This window comes from Myxocyprinus asiaticus, chromosome 13 (assembly GCF_019703515.2).
Source record: "Myxocyprinus asiaticus isolate MX2 ecotype Aquarium Trade chromosome 13, UBuf_Myxa_2, whole genome shotgun sequence".
Lineage (NCBI taxonomy): Eukaryota > Metazoa > Chordata > Actinopteri > Cypriniformes > Catostomidae > Myxocyprinus > Myxocyprinus asiaticus.
The window spans coordinates 4,096,720-4,114,809 of record NC_059356.1 but is presented as its reverse complement, the minus strand read 5'-3'; the positions used below and the strand labels follow the sequence as shown (position 1 = coordinate 4,114,809).

Below are 18,090 nucleotides of genomic sequence, written 5' to 3'. Positions count from 1 at the left end.
GCCCAGGCAGAGCACATATACAGGCAGTGACAATTTGATCATTATTGTTTGACTTTAATGTGAGATGTCTCATTTTAAGACCTTTTTTATTGTGCTATTTAGGCTTATAGCTCACTGTTCTGCTATTTTAAGTTGCGTTTGAGGAAACTCCTGACTAAACCTGAATAACCAATAAGTTGACTGGTGCATGCGTTAAAATCTACTTGGTGTGGGCATTGTTAAAAAAAAAAAAAATGAAGATTAGATATGAGGCTTATAGATTATATATTTAGAAATAAGGCTTGCATAATAAAACCTCAGTGCCTCAGATACAGAAAAGCTGCATCCCCCTGAGAGAAAACAGAAAGCTCCCACTAGAGGCATTCTTAACATGTCTGATGAACTTGAGCACGAACAGCAGGTGAAAGTCAAAATGCAAACTGTCAGTTAATGCAAACCGTTAAACTGATCAGAATTAATTTACATTTTTAGCCAGAATTGAAGCCTGCCTTGTTGCCTTTGTACCCTGATGTAATTAACATTAAGCCTTACTTTACAAAAGATCTGGGGCTTCAGCCCTATCAGCCAGGGTCTAGCTACGCCGCTAGTACTAATTCTTTAAGGACTAAGCTAAGATATTTTTCTGTTTTTCTTCAAATGTGTTCTGGTGAAGAAAGACTGTCATACACACCTGCGATATCATGAGGGTGAGTAAATAATGAAAGAATTTTCATTTTTGGGTGAACTATCCCTTAAGCATTCACTCACCTCACTCATGCAGTCTCTGGTCTATACCAAAATGACCAACGCTCAGTCATATTCATGAGCTGTTCATGTTAAAAGGTGTTTGTCTGTGTGACCAGGAGGAGGGCGTGGCCAGGCCGTGAAGATGCATGCCTGGCGCTGATTGGGGCAACTCAGCTCCAGGCATGCATCCTCAAATGCCGAATGCAAATTGTCTGCCAGTATTTTCTGATAACATGCTGCATTCATCTTGCCATCAATTTTCACAAGACTCCCCGTGCCTTTAGAGCTCACACACCCCCAAAACATCAGTGAGCCACCACCATGCTTCACAGTGGGGATGGTATTCTTTTCACTATAGGCCTTGTTGACCCCTTTCCAAACATAGCGATTATGTTTGTATCCTTAAGCTCTATTTTGGTCTCGTTACTCCAAATTACTGTGTGCCAGAAGCTGTGAGGCGTGTCAAGGTGTTGTCTGGCATATTGTAACCGGGCTTTTTTGTGGCATTGGCGCAGTAAAGGCTTCTTTCTGGCAACTCGACCATGCAGCCCATATTTGTTCAAGTATCGTCGTATTGTGCTCCTTGAAATGACCACACCATCTTTTTCCAGAGCAGTCTGTATTTCTCCTGAGGTTACCTGTGGTTTTTCTTTGTATCCCGAACAATTCTTCTGGCAGTTGTGGCTGAAATCTTTCTTGGTCTACTTGACCTTTGCTTGGTATCAAGAGATCCCCGAATTTTCCACTTCTTAATAAGTGATTGAACAGTACTGACTGGCATTGTCAAGGCTTTGGATATCTTTTTATATCCTTTTCCATCTTTATAAAGTTCCATTACCTTGTTACGCAGGTCTTTTGACAGTTCTTTTCTGCTCCCCATGGCTCAGTATCTAGCCTGCTCAGTGCATCCACGTGAGAGCTAACAAACTCATTGACTATTTATATACAGACACTAATTGCAATTTAAAAAGCCACAGGTGTGGGAAATTAGCACACCTTGTGTGACTGTAACAAGGCCAAACATTCAAGGGTATGTAAACTTTTGATCAGGGCCATTTGGGTGATTTCTGTTATCATTATAATTTAAATAGGAGCCAAACAACTATGTGATAATAAATGGCTTCATATGATCACTACCCTTAAATAAAAGACAGTTTTTTTGCATGATCAGTCATATTTAAAAATTAATGCCAAAATTTCACAATTTCTGCCAGGGTATGCAAACTTTTGAGCACAACTGTATACAGTATCTAGATTGGCTGAGAGATATTGTACTTAAGTGGAAAGGACCCTAATATAGCACACTCAAATTTTCATTCCAAAGTGCCTGTCCAATGCTGCGCATAAATCCAGTATCACACAGCCGAACTGTCAGTCAATTAACAATGCAAGTTTTAGCTCTGGTAAGTTCATTAGACTTTATGTATGGAGGCAAAATGAAATTTGCTCCGCATTAAAAAAACAATCACTATCAGAGGTATCCTTTCAACCCATCTGCCAGTTTGTGGCCAGCACAACAGATGAAGATGAAAGGATTGAAGAATCTCATAAGTGAAAGACTGAACAACAAGGGCATTCATACATTTTACTCAATGAAAGAGTTGAATGTATGGCTAAAGAAGTTAATTTTAAACTTAGACATTTATCCATGCCTGAGCGTTTTCCCGTATGGGGCTGTGTAGCCGCAAGCCAGTCAGTGTGCCCATGATGACCCGTCCACCGTTGAAAGCACCTACAATGGGCACGTGAGCGTCGGAACTGGACATTGGAACAGTGGAAGAAGGTCGCCTGGTCCGATGAGCCCCGTTTTATTTTCCATCACGTAGACAGCTGTGTAAGTGTGCACCGTTTATCTGAAGAAGTGATGTACTGTGGGAAGACGACAAGCCGGTGGAGGGAGTGTGATGCTCTGGGCAATGTTCTGCTGGGAAACCCTGGGTACGGCCATTCATGTGGACGTCAATTTGACACGTGCCATCTACCTAAACATTGTTGCAGGTACCAGGTACACCCCTTCATGGCAATGATGGCAGTGGCCTCGTTCGTCAAGACAAAGCACCCTGCCACACTACACACATTGTTCGGGAATGGTTTGAGGAACATGATGAAGGGTTCAAGGTGTTGCCCTGGCCTCCAAATTCCTCAGATCTCAATCCAATTGATTATCAATGGGATGTGCTGGACCAACAAGTCTGATCCATGGCGGCTCCACCTCGCAACTTACAGGAATTGAAGGACGGAGGGATCTGCTGCTAATGTCTTGTTGCCAGATACCACAGGACACCTTCAGAGGTCTTGTAGATTCCATGCCTTGGCGGGTCAGCGCTGTTTTGGCAGCACAGGGAGGACCAACAGCATATTAGGCAGGTGGTCATAATGTTTTGGCTCATTAGTGATGCAAATGCTCAAGTGTTCTGAGGGAATCCCGAAGTATGACGTAGGAGGGAAACCCCACTACTGCCATGGCAGGTTGCAGGAAAGTTGATGAAACAAAGACAGCAGTAACTTTGGGATATCTGGAAATGAAGCAAAACAACTGAGAACAAAAATTTGTGAATTGTTCTCACATGCCATGTTAGTTACTTACACTATCATTACATTTCAATTTTATTGCTATGGAGAAAGCAGCTTCCTGACTGAGCCGCATGTATACGGGGGTAAAGAGTGTGCCACAAACATAGTGCATGTAAACATGAACACCGCTTTCATGTCTTATTAGCTGCAGAATGACTTGAAGAGGGTTGTGCACTGGAGATCCCCTCACAATCTGGATCTTTTTTGCAAGGAAGAGTGGAATAAAATTTACAAATTAAGATTGCTAAATTGATAGACTCTTGCTCAAAAATACTCGGTGCTTAACAACAAACAAAAGGTGTTTCAATCAAATAAGTGGTGTTCACACTTATGAAACCAGGTAAGTCTTTCATGTTTATTTTCCTTTAAAGGAGACATTTTGTTCATCACTGGAATTTTGTTGGTTGCATTATCACATTTAAGGTGAAAAAAGATCAAACATGATTTATTTTGGTTTCATCTTTTACAAAAACCTGCCATTTTACCAAGGGTGTGCAGGTTTTATAGCCTTGGTACATATACACAATATATTTTATTTGTTTTTGCTCTATCATACAGCTCTAATTTCTACTACCCCTTACATAGAAAGACAGCTAATTCATCACTAAGGTAATGCAATGTAGCAAACAACCAGGGGCATAGATTCCCCCCACCACCCCAATAATAAAAACAAGCAAGTACAACCCCCCAACATTTATACCATGATCAGTGGAAACATTCTTTCCCCCACACACACAATGTTCAAGAGAAATCTACACCCTTGCAAACATCCCTTTTAGATGCAATTCTGAATTTCATACCATGACACACCATGTACATGCAATAACATACCATAACCTGCAGTTAGCTCACTACAACAACTCTGGGCAATGCCTGACTTCCTATAGACCTTTACTGGTGGAAACTTTTCCCACATGAAGGGCAGTGTTATGGTTTCTCTCCAGCATGAACCCTCTCATGTAGTTTTAGAGTGTATGACCGACTAAAACACTTTCCACACTGAAGGCATGTAAAAGGTTTCTCTCCAGTGTGAATTCTCATGTGCACATTAAGGGATCCTTTACACGTGAAACTATTACCACACTGATGGCATGTGAAAGGCTTCTCTCCAGTGTGAACTCTCTTGTGCGTGTCAAGGCATCCTTTACGCACAAAATTCTTTCCACACTGCAAGCAAATGAAAGGCCTCTCTCCAGTGTGACTTTTCATATGAACATTAAGGCTTCCTCTACTCATAAAACTTTTTCCACACTGATGGCACATGCAAGGCTTCTCTCCAGTGTGATATTTTACATGCTCCTTCAGGCCTCCTTTGTTTGTGAAACTCTTTTCACACTGATGGCATGTAAAAGGCTTCTCTGCAGTGTGAATTCTTGTGTGCACATTAAGGTATCCTTTACATGTGAAACTCTTTCCACATTGAGGACATGTGAAAGCTTTCTCTCCAGTGTGCAATTGCATGTGTCTTTTAAGGGCTAATTTTTCTATGTAACTTTTTCCACAATGAGAGCACATAAAAGGCCTCTCTCCAGTGTGAGTTTTCATGTGCTTGTTAAGATTTTCCTTCCATGTGAAACCTTTTCTACACTGAGGGCATGTGAATGCTTTCTCTCCAGTGTGAATTCTCATGTGCTTGTTAAGACCGTTTTTCCATGTGCAACTCTTTCCACACTGAGGACACATGAAAGGTTTCTCTCCAGTATGAATTCTCATGTGCACATTAAGGGATTCTTTAGACCTGAAACTATTATCACACTGAAGGCATGAGAACGGCTTCTGTTTAGTGTGAAATACTAAATGTCTTTTAAGGCCGAATTTGTCTATGTAACCTTTTCCACACTGAGGACATGTGAAAGGCTTCTCACCAGTGTGAAATATCATGTGTCTTTTAAGGCCTAATTTGTCAATGTAACCTTTTCCACACTGAGGACATGTGAAAGGTTTCTCTCCAGTGTGAATTCTCATGTGCACTTTAAGGGATCCTTTAGACCTAAAACTATTACCACACTGAAGGCATGTGAAAGGCTTCTCTCCAGTGTGAAATAACATGTGTCTTTTGAGGGTTAATTTGTCTATGTAACTTTTTTCACACTGAAGGCACTTGAAAGGTTTCTCTCCGGTGTGAGTTCTTATGTGTCTCTTAAGATTTTCTTTCTGTGTGAAACTCTTGCCACACTGATGGCATGTGAAAAGTTTCTCTCCAGTGTGAAGCCTTATGTGAACCTTAAGGTCTCCTTTACGTGCAAAACTCTTTCCACAGTGAGGGCAGGAGAAGGAATTTTTGGCTTGAGTTTTGCTTTTTGAGGAATTATTTTCAGTCTTTGAACAACTAAAAGATTTTTCTCCAGTTATGAAATGATGATTCTGATACTGATGTTCCTCCTCCACTTCATTCAGTTCTTGATTTTCTTCTTTCACTTCTATTGGTTCTTGATTTTCCTCTTTCATTTCCATGAAGTCTAAAAAGAAAATATTTATGAAAAGCATTTAAAGTGACCCTTAATGTAAAAGAAGAAATCTACAGGGGTCAAGTATCTATTTTTTATATCACATTTTATGTACTAAAGGTCTTGTTCATGCTAATTCATGTTAACGTATGGGCTGCACAATTTGACCAATACAAAATTGCACTTATTTTGTCCTATTGCAATTGCAACTGCAACATGTTAAATATTTGACATCTCATTTTACTGCTGCTTAGATATCAAGGATAAAGAACAAAAAGGCATAACTTGCTTGACTACTGCAGTCCTAACACATCAGATTGCATGACTGATTCTACCCTTACAAAAAAATCTAAACTTCTGGCAAACTAGCCGAAAATTACAAAAACTGCAAATGTTTGTAACTCTTCACTGGTAGTGATAACCCTGCTGCAAACCTTTGGCAACAATGGACAATTTGCAGCAAGTTTGCCGCAAAGCTCATTTGCATGTGAAAATGATCAGTGGCCAAAATGCTGCAAATTTGCAATGAACTCCTGATTTTTGCAAGGAGAGCTGCTAGCCAATTTAATTAGCACAGATCAACAAGTGTAAAATATTATGTAAAAATTAGGGCTGGGCGATAAAACAATATCGATATTTAAAAAATGTGATATCAATGATAAACATTTGAGTAATTTTATATATTTAGCCTATGTTCTACATCTAGACGATCGGATCAAGTACCTCTCGCTAGAACGCAAGCAGTTCAGCAAAGTTATACACACAACACAACTAGCTAACTGAATCACAGTCATGAAATCAGCTGGTTAGGAAGTATTAGCAGGCTAGCAACTACATAGCCATGCAGTCATGGAAACTAATAATGAGGCTCGTAGCTGCTAGCTAGCTATCCAGCCAATATGATATCATTATGTACTGAACGAGACAGCACTGACAATGCAACACAGCTATTGACTGAACACAACAAAAGCTCTGACATCAACACCATTGCTGTTTATTTATGTACTATTTAGTTAAACGTTTTTTCATGATCCATAGCGTCTTACAGGCAAGAAAGTATTTCTTCTTCTTGTGACGTTTATTGGCGGTTGGCTATCCAGTTTATGATGCATTACCACCACCTACTGAGCTGGTGTGTGCAGCGTCACAAAGTCACTCAGTGTAGTCAAACGCCTGCTGAAGATAATGAAATGGCCGAAATTTCAGCAAAAAGAGGTCACACACACCTTATGTAGTATTAAATCCTAGTCTTTAGCTTACCCTCTGTGGTTTACTTGTAAACAAAAGTTATATTTTAATTAATTCTTTATGTCTAACAAACATGTGGAATGCATTTCTTTCCCCAGTAAAGTACAAGTATATCATGATAATTGTCGATATCAAATTATATGAAAAAAAAAATATTGTGAAAACATTTTTGGCCATATAGGCCAGCTCTAGAAGAAATATGTGCAAATGTTAACAAGAAGTCCAGCAGCCGCAAGCTGGAAAAAAAAAGATAAAAAGACACAAGAAAGGAAACAAAGAGAGAAAAGTTTGTGTGGTTGGTGTAACATTTTGCCATTCTGTTTTCAGATCATAACACTCCAAATATTAAAGCATAACTGCCATGTTCACTCCTTTTCTTTAATCACAGTTAAAAAAAAAGAAATTCTAACCAATTTCTATTTCACCATTTTTAAGGCCATGCAATTTGCGCTGTGGGCTGTACCATTAGCACAGGATGTGGATTTGGGAAATGTTGAATACAGACCATTTACTGCAGGGATGTCCTAACTTTAAATAAAGTGTTGCAGGCCACATCACTGTAATAATTTTGACAATCTAGGCTAGATGCTACTACACTGCCACTATGCATCAACTTTTTGTTGTATGCCTAATATTAGGCAAGTTTTAATAACTTTGTGCTCTGTGTTATGCGTTTGTAGGTCCTACATAACCTACAAAATAAGTTAATAAAGGATTGGCTATTTCACTTATTAAAAAACACTTGTGTTTATTGGAACAGTAATGTGCCTTCCATGGAATATTATACAGTATTTTCCAGAATATAAGTTGCGTTTTTGTCATCATCTGAAAGGCCCTGCAACTTGTAGTCTGAAGCGACTTATATACATAATTTATACGTAACTGATGTTGGCTGGAGCACCAAAACAGATGAAAACATCAGTCATAGAGATGGTAGGAAGAGTTTTAAAGTTGCCAATTCAGAATATTTTGCCTTTACAAAGTTCTTTATGCAACCAGTTTAAATATTTTGTCCATCATAACATTATTGTTCTAACAAACTCTAAACTGCTGTCAAACACAATACCTTACATGCCCACCAAATGACGTTTCATCACACTCAGAGTAAAAACATCTGAACCAGATATTTAATATATTGCAACGAGGGTTGCAAATATCAGAAAAGTCCACAGTTGCTAACGTTAATGAATGAATAGAATACAACAGGCATATTGTTTTACTCACAGATGAAAAGCAAAACACATATAGAGTGTGCAGTGTTGGGTGTGACCCATCACAATAATCAGAATCTGATTAAATTTTCCTGTTATGAAATGATGCAAGAAATAACTCTTTTATTGACAAAACTTATTTTGTAGATGTGCATGTGTGAGCTGAGTGTGTGCAGTATAAGCACAGATGCTCAAGTTTATTAAGCGCTCTCTCCAATGTCCTCACTTAAGTGGTGCTTACACGTGAGAAGCTGATCTGTGCAAATGCGGGGCTGATGTGCTTGTTTGTTTAGCATTTAGAGCAGTTCACATGCATTGTGAAAGAAAAATATTGCAGGTTCAGGCATTTGTGCAATTCCAAACATTAGTAGCCACTTAAGTTATTATACAAATCTACAAACGTGTAACAGTATAACAGAAAAGGAGAGTTTGACAGCTCTTCACCAGATGCGGAACACGCACACACTCTGCACTTTCAGTGTCAAAATAAAAGCTCCTGGTGAAGGTGAAGAAAATAGGACAGAAATATATTTTATATAAAATATACAGTGTGTGTATATATATATATATATATATATATATATATATATACACATATACACACACATACATACATACACACACACACACCAATCAGCCACAACATTAAAACCCCCTGCCTAATATTGTGTAGGTCCCCCTCGTGCCACCAAAACAGCACCAACCCGAATCTCAGAATAGCATTCTGAGATGATATTCTTCTCACCACAATTGTACAGAACGGTTATCTGAGTTACCGAAGACTTTGTCAGTATAAACCAGTCTGGCCATTCTCTGCTGATCTGTCTCATCAACAAGGCATTTCCATCCATAGAACCACAGAACTCACTGGATGTTTTTTGTTTTTGGCACCATTCAGAGTAAATTCTAGAGACTGTTTTGTGTGAAAATCCCAGAAGATCAACAGTTACAGAAATACTCAAACCAGCCCATCTGGCACCAACAATCATCCATGCGATTATCTAATCAGCCAATCATGTGGCAACAGTGCAGTGAATAAAATCATGCAGATATGGGTCAGGAGCTTCAGTTAATGTTCACATCAACCGTCAGAATGGTGAAAAAACTTGATCTCAGTGATTTTGACCGTGGCATGATCGTTGGTGCCAGACGGGCTGGTTTGAGTATTTCTGTAACAGATAATCTCCTGGGATTTTCACACACAAGAGTCTCAAAAAAAAAAAAAAAACATCCAGTGAGCGGCAGTTCTGTGGACGGAAATGCCTTGTTGATGAGAGGTCAAAAGAGAATGGCCAGACTGGTTTGAAATGACAAATTGTACAGTAACTCAGATAACTGCTCTGTACAACTGTGGTGAGAAGAATATCATCTCAGAATGCTATTCTGAGATGCGGGTTGGGGCTGTTTGGCGGCACGAGGGGGACCTTCACAATATTAGGCAGGTGGCATATATATATACATACACACACACACACACACACACACACACACACACTACCGTTCAAAAGTTTAGGGTCACTTACTCATTCTTTATTTTATTATTTTTTTTCACATTTTAGAATAATAGTAAAGTCAACACAATTATGGAATAACTTAAATGGAACAAAGGGAATTATGCTGTGACTAAAAAAATCCAAAATAAATCAAAACTGGGTCATATTTGAGCATCTTCAAAGTGGCCACACTTTGCCTAGATTTTGCAGAAATGTACTCTTGGCATTTTCTCAACCAACTTCTTAAGGTATCATCCTGGGATGCTTTTTAAACAGTATTGAAGGAGTTCCCATCTCTATGCTGGGCACTTAGTGGCTGCTTAATTATCCGGTCCAAGTCATCCATTTCAAAAACTGTTTTCTTTTTAAATAACATTTTATTTTTGTAATTAAATAAATTAATATGTTGGCTCAATTATATTTTTGTCTACAAAACTAATTTCAAACATTTAAGCATATGCCTTCAGATCAAAAGGTTTTTAAGATCATGAGAAACATTTCAGGTAAGTGACCCCAAACCTTTGAACGGTAGTGTGTGTATATAAAGTCTTCTCCTCAAAAAAATTATAATTAATTGTAAAATAGTAATGTATTTTGATAATAAACTTTACTGGGTCCCACAGTAATATTTTTGTATTATGCAATATTCAACTGGGTTCCAAAAAATAAGTGAAGTAGTTTTGGCAAACCTTATTCATTCACAAACATTTTTTTTTAGTAATAATATAATAAAGTAAATAATGCTTTTTATTAAGCTAACATGTATCATTGCATATAAAATACAGGCCTTATATAAAAGAGCATATAATTGAAAATTATTAAATCTCCTTGTGTTCATATGTGAAAAACTGTGAGGAAACATGCCTTTATTATTTTAAAATGAGATTTTTACTCGGGGAGTCACGTGATGCCATGCGAGGTTCGGACGTGTGAACTGCGAGCTCTGCACACTTTGCTAATTTTAATACGTTTTATGTCATAAACCTGTGAGATTCAATACACCCTGATCCTTAACTGTTCAAGGAAGACAATATGTCAAAGAATTCAAAATGTTCGGGCTCTGGAGAAATTAAAAGACACTTACGTGCTCAAGCTGACACCTGCTTCCGCTAGTGGCTGGAGTTTGTTTTGTGGAGGAGCATACCTTCGGGACAGTTATGTGGATGAATTTACACATTCTTTGTGTTTAGTCCACCTATTGGCTGGAGTTTGCTTTATAGATTATCTTCTGTTGTGTAATTCTGTCCACAAAATTTGTATAGAAACACCGGACTTGAGCAATCCGATGGCAAAGTTGTCGCGGGGGCTCTCGTAGGCGTACATGGACTGTTTGTGTTTGGAGGGATGGACGCCAGTTGGCGCTGTCGTGCGCGGGGTTAATGCGCATGTTTTTCTTTTTTCTGTTTTTCTGTCAGGGGGAAGTTTGGGGTTTGATTGTTGCACTAATGCTGGAATGTGGTCTTTATAATTTTAGTTTTGACACACAATCTATTTTTTCTTATATGTCAAAATGTCTAATGTTAATATGAGTGGATTGTCTCTCTCCATGTGGAATGTGAATGGGTTGGGGCACCCCATAAAAAGAAGGAAGATTATTTCTCTACTTAAGCGTAAATAATATGATACAGTGTTTCTCCAAGAAATGCATCTCTCCCTGCAGGAAGCTGAAAAATTTGAGAAGATATGGGGTGGACATGTTTTCTTTAGTGCTGGCTCAAGTAAGAGCAGGGGAGTCATTACACTGATACGTAAGTATCAACAATTCAAATATCTCAAACAGATTAAAGATAAATTAGGGAAAGTAATTATTCTGAAGTCTCTCGATTTGCTAAAGCAATGGTTCCCAAACATTTTCAGTCAAGCCCCCCTTTACTAATCGAAACATTTTCAGGAAATTTTCCTTTTACCAGACTCATAATGATTCGGGAATCATTTTGATTATAGGAATATCTTCTGCCAAACCAGGCCAGTTTGTTTCCTAAACTCAAACATCATCTGAACAGGAAATTTATTAAAATAGCTGCAAAGGTCCATACTTTTATTCTACATTGTACATGCCCTTTCGTTTACCATAGATCTTTCATTGTTTAACAGTTGCATTTGTAATGCCACAATCACAAGAAAGACCATAGATGGCTCCTCATTACAGTGGTTAGTTAGGCATTTAGTATTTCTTAAAAAAATAAACTGATTATAAGTTAAAAATAGTAGCCTAAACACATTTAACACCACGATTTTAATACAACTTCCACAGTTGTAATGAAAAATTCTGTTACAGTTTACTGTGATAAATGTTAGTAAGGGTTTTGTTGATGTGTAGATGTGAAAAGTCTTATAACTGATGCTGTTAAAGAGTAGGTGTTTTTCCTTTCCCTTGTCAGAGCTGTTCAGAATTGTTGAATTGCTCCAAAGCGCTTTAAAATAGAAAATACTCATGAAGAATTCAAATAGGTTGCATAAGTTTAGTCATCTGCAGCACTATATTGAGAGAAACCCAGTGTGAAAGGTGAAGGAAGGGTTACTTCAAGAGGAATATTTGGTATGCAGGTGCAATGGACTTTGATAAACTAAAATACATACTCTCTCTCGCAATTGGTCGCTCACGTGCGAGTTAGTGATTAATAAGGGTGCTAATGGTGGATCAAACAATAATTTGTGGGCCCCTGCGGTAAGGCAATTTTCACTAAATGAACACAAGGGAGAGTAAGATTGAATAATTTTCATTTATATGCACTTTAATATTTATATTCCATTTACAATGATACATAACTTAATAAAATGATATTTTAACCTTCATATATTTTTACCAAAACTTGTTTTTTGAATGAACAATGTGTGCAAAAACTACATCACTCACTTATTTTTTGGAGCCCAGTTGAATATTGCACAATACTAAATTATTACTTTGGGACCAAGTCAAGTTCATTATTATTATGATATATTATACAACAGTTAGTTCCAGTCCTCGAATCTGATTGGACGAGAGGCGTTCCAATGGTGCTGATAAAACACTTTCCTGTTTGTATCACTCCGATCGAGTTTGTGACATTTTACACCAGAGTAATGAGAGATTTTGATTCATCCCTGTGAAATGAAACATTTACGCCAAGATTGGCGACAAATGACCATCTTTTGTGTTTTGAGTGAGTTTCTGGTGAGAGATATTCTGCTTCGTCAATAAGCGGATTTAATCAGTCAGAACACAGGCACTGTCACTCATGCGGCCTAAACTTGCTATTGGAATTATCATACAAGATTTCTTGAATGTCATAATTACAACTGGAAAATGCAGAGATTATTTAAGATCAGTTAAAACTGCCCCACTGAGCAATAATTATATGCAATTCACAGCTTATATTTATCCAATATATCCTACCTCTTCTGCCATACATTCCCTTGCATCTGTATATAACAGATTTGTATTTGTACATACGTAACATATAGTTGTGCTCAAAAGTTTGCATACCCTTGGAGAATTGGTAATATATGTACCATTTTTAAAGAAAACATTAGTGAGCAGGCAAAACACATTTCTTTTATTTCTTATGGGATTCATATTCAACTGTAGGTTATAACAGAATGGCACAATCATAAAACAAAACATGGCAACAAAGAAAATAATGAAATGACCCCTGTTCAAAAGTCTGCATACCCTTAGTTCTTAATACTGTGTATTGCCCCCTTTAGCATTAATGACAGCATGCAGTCTTTTGTAATAGTTGTCTATGAGGCCCCAAATTCTTGCAGGTGGTATAGCTGCCCATTCGTCTTGGCAAAATGCCTCCAGGTTATGCAGTCTTTGGTCGTCTTGCATGAACCGCATGTTTGAGATCTCCCCAGAGTGACTCGATGATATTAAGGTCAGGAGACTGTGATGGCCACTCCAGAACCTTCACCTTTTTCTGCTGTAACCACTGGAGGGTCAACTTGGCCTTGAGCTTAGGTTCATTGTCATGCTGGAAAGTCCAAGAGCGTCCCATGCGCAGCTTTCATGCAGAAGAATGCAAATTGTCTGCCAGTATTTTCTGATAACATGCTGCATTCATCTTGCCATCAATTTTCACAAGGCTCCCCGTGCCTTTAGAGCTCACACCCCCCCCAAAACATCAGTGAGCCACCACCATGCTTCACAGTGGGTATGGTATTCTTTTCACTATAGGCCTTGTTGACCCCTCTCCAAATATAGCGCTTATGGTTGTGACCATAAAGCTCTATTTTGGTCTCGTCACTCCAAATTACAGTGTGCCAGAAGCTGTGAGGCGTGTCAAGGTGTTGTCGGGCTTTTTGTGGCATTGGTGCAGAAAATGCTTCTTTCAGGCAACTCGACCATGCAGCTAATTTTTATTCAAGTATCGACGTATTGTGCTCCTTGAAACAACCACACCATCTTTTTCCAGAGCAGCCTGTATTTCTCCTGAGGTTACCTGTGGGTATCCCGAACAATTCTTCTGGCAGTTTTGGCTGAAATCTTTCTTGGTCTACCTGACCTTGGCTTGGTATCAAGAGATCCCTGAATTTTCCACTTCTTAATAAGTGATTGAACAGTACTGATTGGCATTTTCAAGGCTTTGAATATCTTTTTATTTCCTTTTCCATCTTTATAAAGTTCCATTACCATGTTACGCAGGTCTTTTGAAAGCTATTTTCTGCTCCCCATGGCTCAGTATCTAGCCTGCTCAGTGCATCCACGTGAGAGCTAACAAACTCATTGACTATTTATACACAGACACTAATTGCAATTTAAAAAGCCACAGGTGTGGCAAATTAACCTTTAGGGTGTGTTCACACTTGTAGTTCGGTTCTCTTGGTCTGCACCAAAAAAGAAAATGATACATTCACACTGGCATTTTTAACACCGAACCTAACGATACAACACAAAAGGCATCGGGAAAAAGTCACAACCTGATTGGACAGCTTTTATGACATATATTTTGCGACGGAACTTTCCGAACATCCAAAACAATGCTGGCTGCTGGGCGAAATGCGCTCGTTAAATTTATATATGTATATATGGTGGTATTTTTACCAGCTGAGAACAAACGAAGAGCTAATACAATGTGTAAAGGAGTAACAACAGCGCCAGGAATTCCTCCGTTGCACACACAAACGAAGATATGCTGCAAGGACAGCTGATGGCGGTGCCTACACCTGTACCGAACTGTAATGGGCAATACAGCTCCTATGATGAGAAGAACCAGGTATGCTTGAGGTCAGTATTAGGCAAATTACTTCCTGTTTTTGGTCCGTTTAGACGTCTTTGGTCCATGTTGCATTCATATATCAATCGAACCGCACCAGAGTTCGTTTGGAAGCGGACCGAGACCCACTATTCAGGCGGTCTCGGTCAACTTGTTTGGTGCGCAACAAGGTTCGGATGGCAGCTTTCACACTTGTTCAAATGATCCGCACTAACAGAGCAATCGCATCAGAGTTCATTTTAATCGAACCAAACCTGCCAAGTGTGAACACACCCTTAATTGCCATTTAAACCTGTGTGTGTCACCTTGTGTGTCTGTAACAAGGCCAAACATTCAAGGGTATGTAAACTCCTGATCAGGGCCATTTGGGTTATTTCTGTTATTATTATGATTTAAAAAGGAGCCAAACAACTATGTGATAATAAATGGTTTCATATGATCACTATCTTTAAATAGAAGACAGTTTTTTTGCATGATCAGTCATATTTTCATATACAGTCTTTTTGTGTATTTCTATATATACTTGTATTTTCTATTCACTTTTTATTTTTATTCTATTTCTATTTATTTATTATCATCTCTGTTTGTTGTTGTATTGTTTGTGCACTGGAAGCTTCTGTCAAATTCTTTGTATGTGTAAGCATACTTGACAATAAAGTTGATTCTGATTCTATTTTAATACATGAGTTTACAAATGGGGAGGACACTCTCTGCTAGAGCCCGACTGATATGGGATTTTTTAAACCGATACCGATTTTAGAGGGGGAAAATTCACCGATTACCGATATGGTGGCCGATATAGTTAATTTTTGAACTGGAATGAAAACAGATCTTTTCTATGTGTATTGTGCACCGATATGTCTATGCAAAGGTACTCAGAAGGCTGTTTTCTTCAATATTTTTATCAAAGAAAATTTGACATTATTATTATTATTATACATTGTCAACAAACTCTAGAAATGAACACTGAGAAAATAAAGAATAAATAAAAATACAATAAATAGCTTAAAAAACATCAGTACTGTATGTTTAGTTCAAGTCAATTGCTGACCATTTAAATAAATAAATAGAAATACAACAAAAAGCTAAATAAATATCAGTACTGTTTAGTATCAGTCAGTTGCTGGCCATTAAAATAAAGAATATATTCAAATAAAATAAATAGCTAAATAAACATAAGTACTGTATGTTTAGCATCAGTCAGTTGCTGACCATTAAAATTAGTGCCCGACCGATATTAGCCTTTCACTGATATATCGGCATCGGCGTATATTTTACCGATATGTGCAGATATGAAAACTTTTTTTCAGAACATATAATGCAGAAAACAATGTTTTAGAATTGGTGTCATAGCGTAGTTTGTCCAGCAGAGCGCGCTCCAACTCCATTGTTTACAGAGCTGAACTGACGGTGGCTCTGCAGACAGGGAGGAGTCATCACGGTAAGTTGTTAACTAGTTTGTTAAATACATACTGGAAACTTAAACAATGACCCCATCATTTTCCCTTTTCAATATAACTAATATAACGTTAACCCTGTCCCTGACAACCATGTCACTCATGTCTGTTTGCTGTCAGCCAGCTATAGTTTGTCAGTGCAGTAAGTAATGTAGCAGATTGAAAGGTAAACATCAGAGCATCTTTTTGCAGCTCAGCAGACAATGGTGCGGTGGTGGATTGTGTCTGTTGGTGTTGATTTCACGCTATGTTGTTACCTAGTTGGTGAGACGCAATGCTGGAAAGTAAACAGCTGCCGCTGTTTATCTTGACTCGGCAGTATTAATATAGTCAGCAATTTACAGATACTAAACAGTAATACTGATGTTTATTTAGCTATTTATTTTATTAGTATTTATTCTTTATTTTAATGGTCAGCATTTGACTGATACTAAACATACAGAAATGATGTTTATTTAACTATTTATTTTATTTTTATTTATTCTAAATAAACATCAGTAGTACTGTCTAGTATCAGTCAAATGCTGACTATTTTAATACTGCCAGTCATTTAGGGGCAGGTTGTAACAGAAGAAGCACTTACACCTGCCGAGTCAAGAGAAAAAACAGCGGCAGTGGTGTTACACTGTATTCTGCTATACAAGTTCAGGGGAAACATTCAACGGTGGAAAACTAGACTTTTAAATATTACATTTTATAAATGACACGACTGGAATTGTTCGGTTGTAGGGGGTACCAAACTGTGAATCCTGAACAAAACGTTTGGTGAATACATGTTTACACATTAGCTTCCATTCAGCTGACAACAATGAAAGTAGCTACGTGATTAGCTAGTTAGCTATAAGCTCATTGTCACGGAGAGTAAAAGATGGACCAGCATTGCATCTCACCAACTAAGTAACAATGTAGCGTGAAATCAACACTCAACAGACACAATCCACCACCGTACCATTGTCTGCTGAGCTGCAAAAAGATGCTCTGATGTTTACCTTTCAATCTGCTACATTACTGACTGCGCTGACAAACTATAGCTGGCTAACAGCAAACAGACATGAGTGACATGGTTGTCAGGGACAGGGTTAATGTTATATTAGTTATATTGAAAATGGAAAATGATGGGGTCATTCTTTAATAACTTTCCAGTACACAAATTAGTTAGCAGCTTACCGAGAGGAGACCGCCTAACTCTGCCCTGTCTGCAGAGCCACTGTCAGTTCAGCTCTGTAAACAATGGAGTCGGAGCGCGCTCTGCTGGACAAACTACGTAATGACACCAATTCTAAAGCATTGTTTTCTTCATTATATGTTCTGATACGGCGATATCTATATATCGGTCGGGCACTACTCTCTGCATCAAGTTTCAGCATGGCCGAGGAGAGTACGGTGTCACACTCGCAATTGGCGATATGCACGAAGAATGTGAATCACCAAAAAAACAGAAGAACTCTTGTGAATGGTCAGTTTGAAAGTAGATTTATAAAGTTTTTTAAAAAAGACTTAAATATTGATCTGTTTCTCACCCACACCTATCATATCACTTCAGAGTCTTATGGATTACTTTTATGCTGCTTTTATGTGATTTTTGAGCTTAAAGGTTTTGGACACCATTCACTTGCATTGTATGGACCAACAGCGCTGAAATATTCTTCAAATAAGAAAGAAAGTCATACACATCTGGGATGGCATGAAGGTGAGTAAATGATGAGAGAATTTTCATAACTGGGTCAATTCACCTG

General features: G+C 38.2%; 1 protein-coding gene across 6 annotated transcripts in view; it reads right to left on the bottom strand.

The window, feature by feature from the left end:
- Positions 1-3,642: 3,642 nt before the first annotated feature.
- The window catches only part of LOC127450331 (gastrula zinc finger protein XlCGF57.1-like), a 296,850-nt gene continuing 282,402 nt past the window's right edge, over positions 3,643-18,090 (bottom strand). For all 6 annotated transcript variants that reach the window (XM_051714351.1, XM_051714352.1, XM_051714353.1 and 3 more), the window contains one exon: positions 3,643-5,759. In XM_051714351.1, the coding sequence (XP_051570311.1) occupies positions 4,228-5,754 (1,527 nt within the window). In that variant the 5' untranslated portion in view covers positions 5,755-5,759 and the 3' untranslated portion in view covers positions 3,643-4,227. The remainder of the gene's footprint in view (positions 5,760-18,090) is intronic.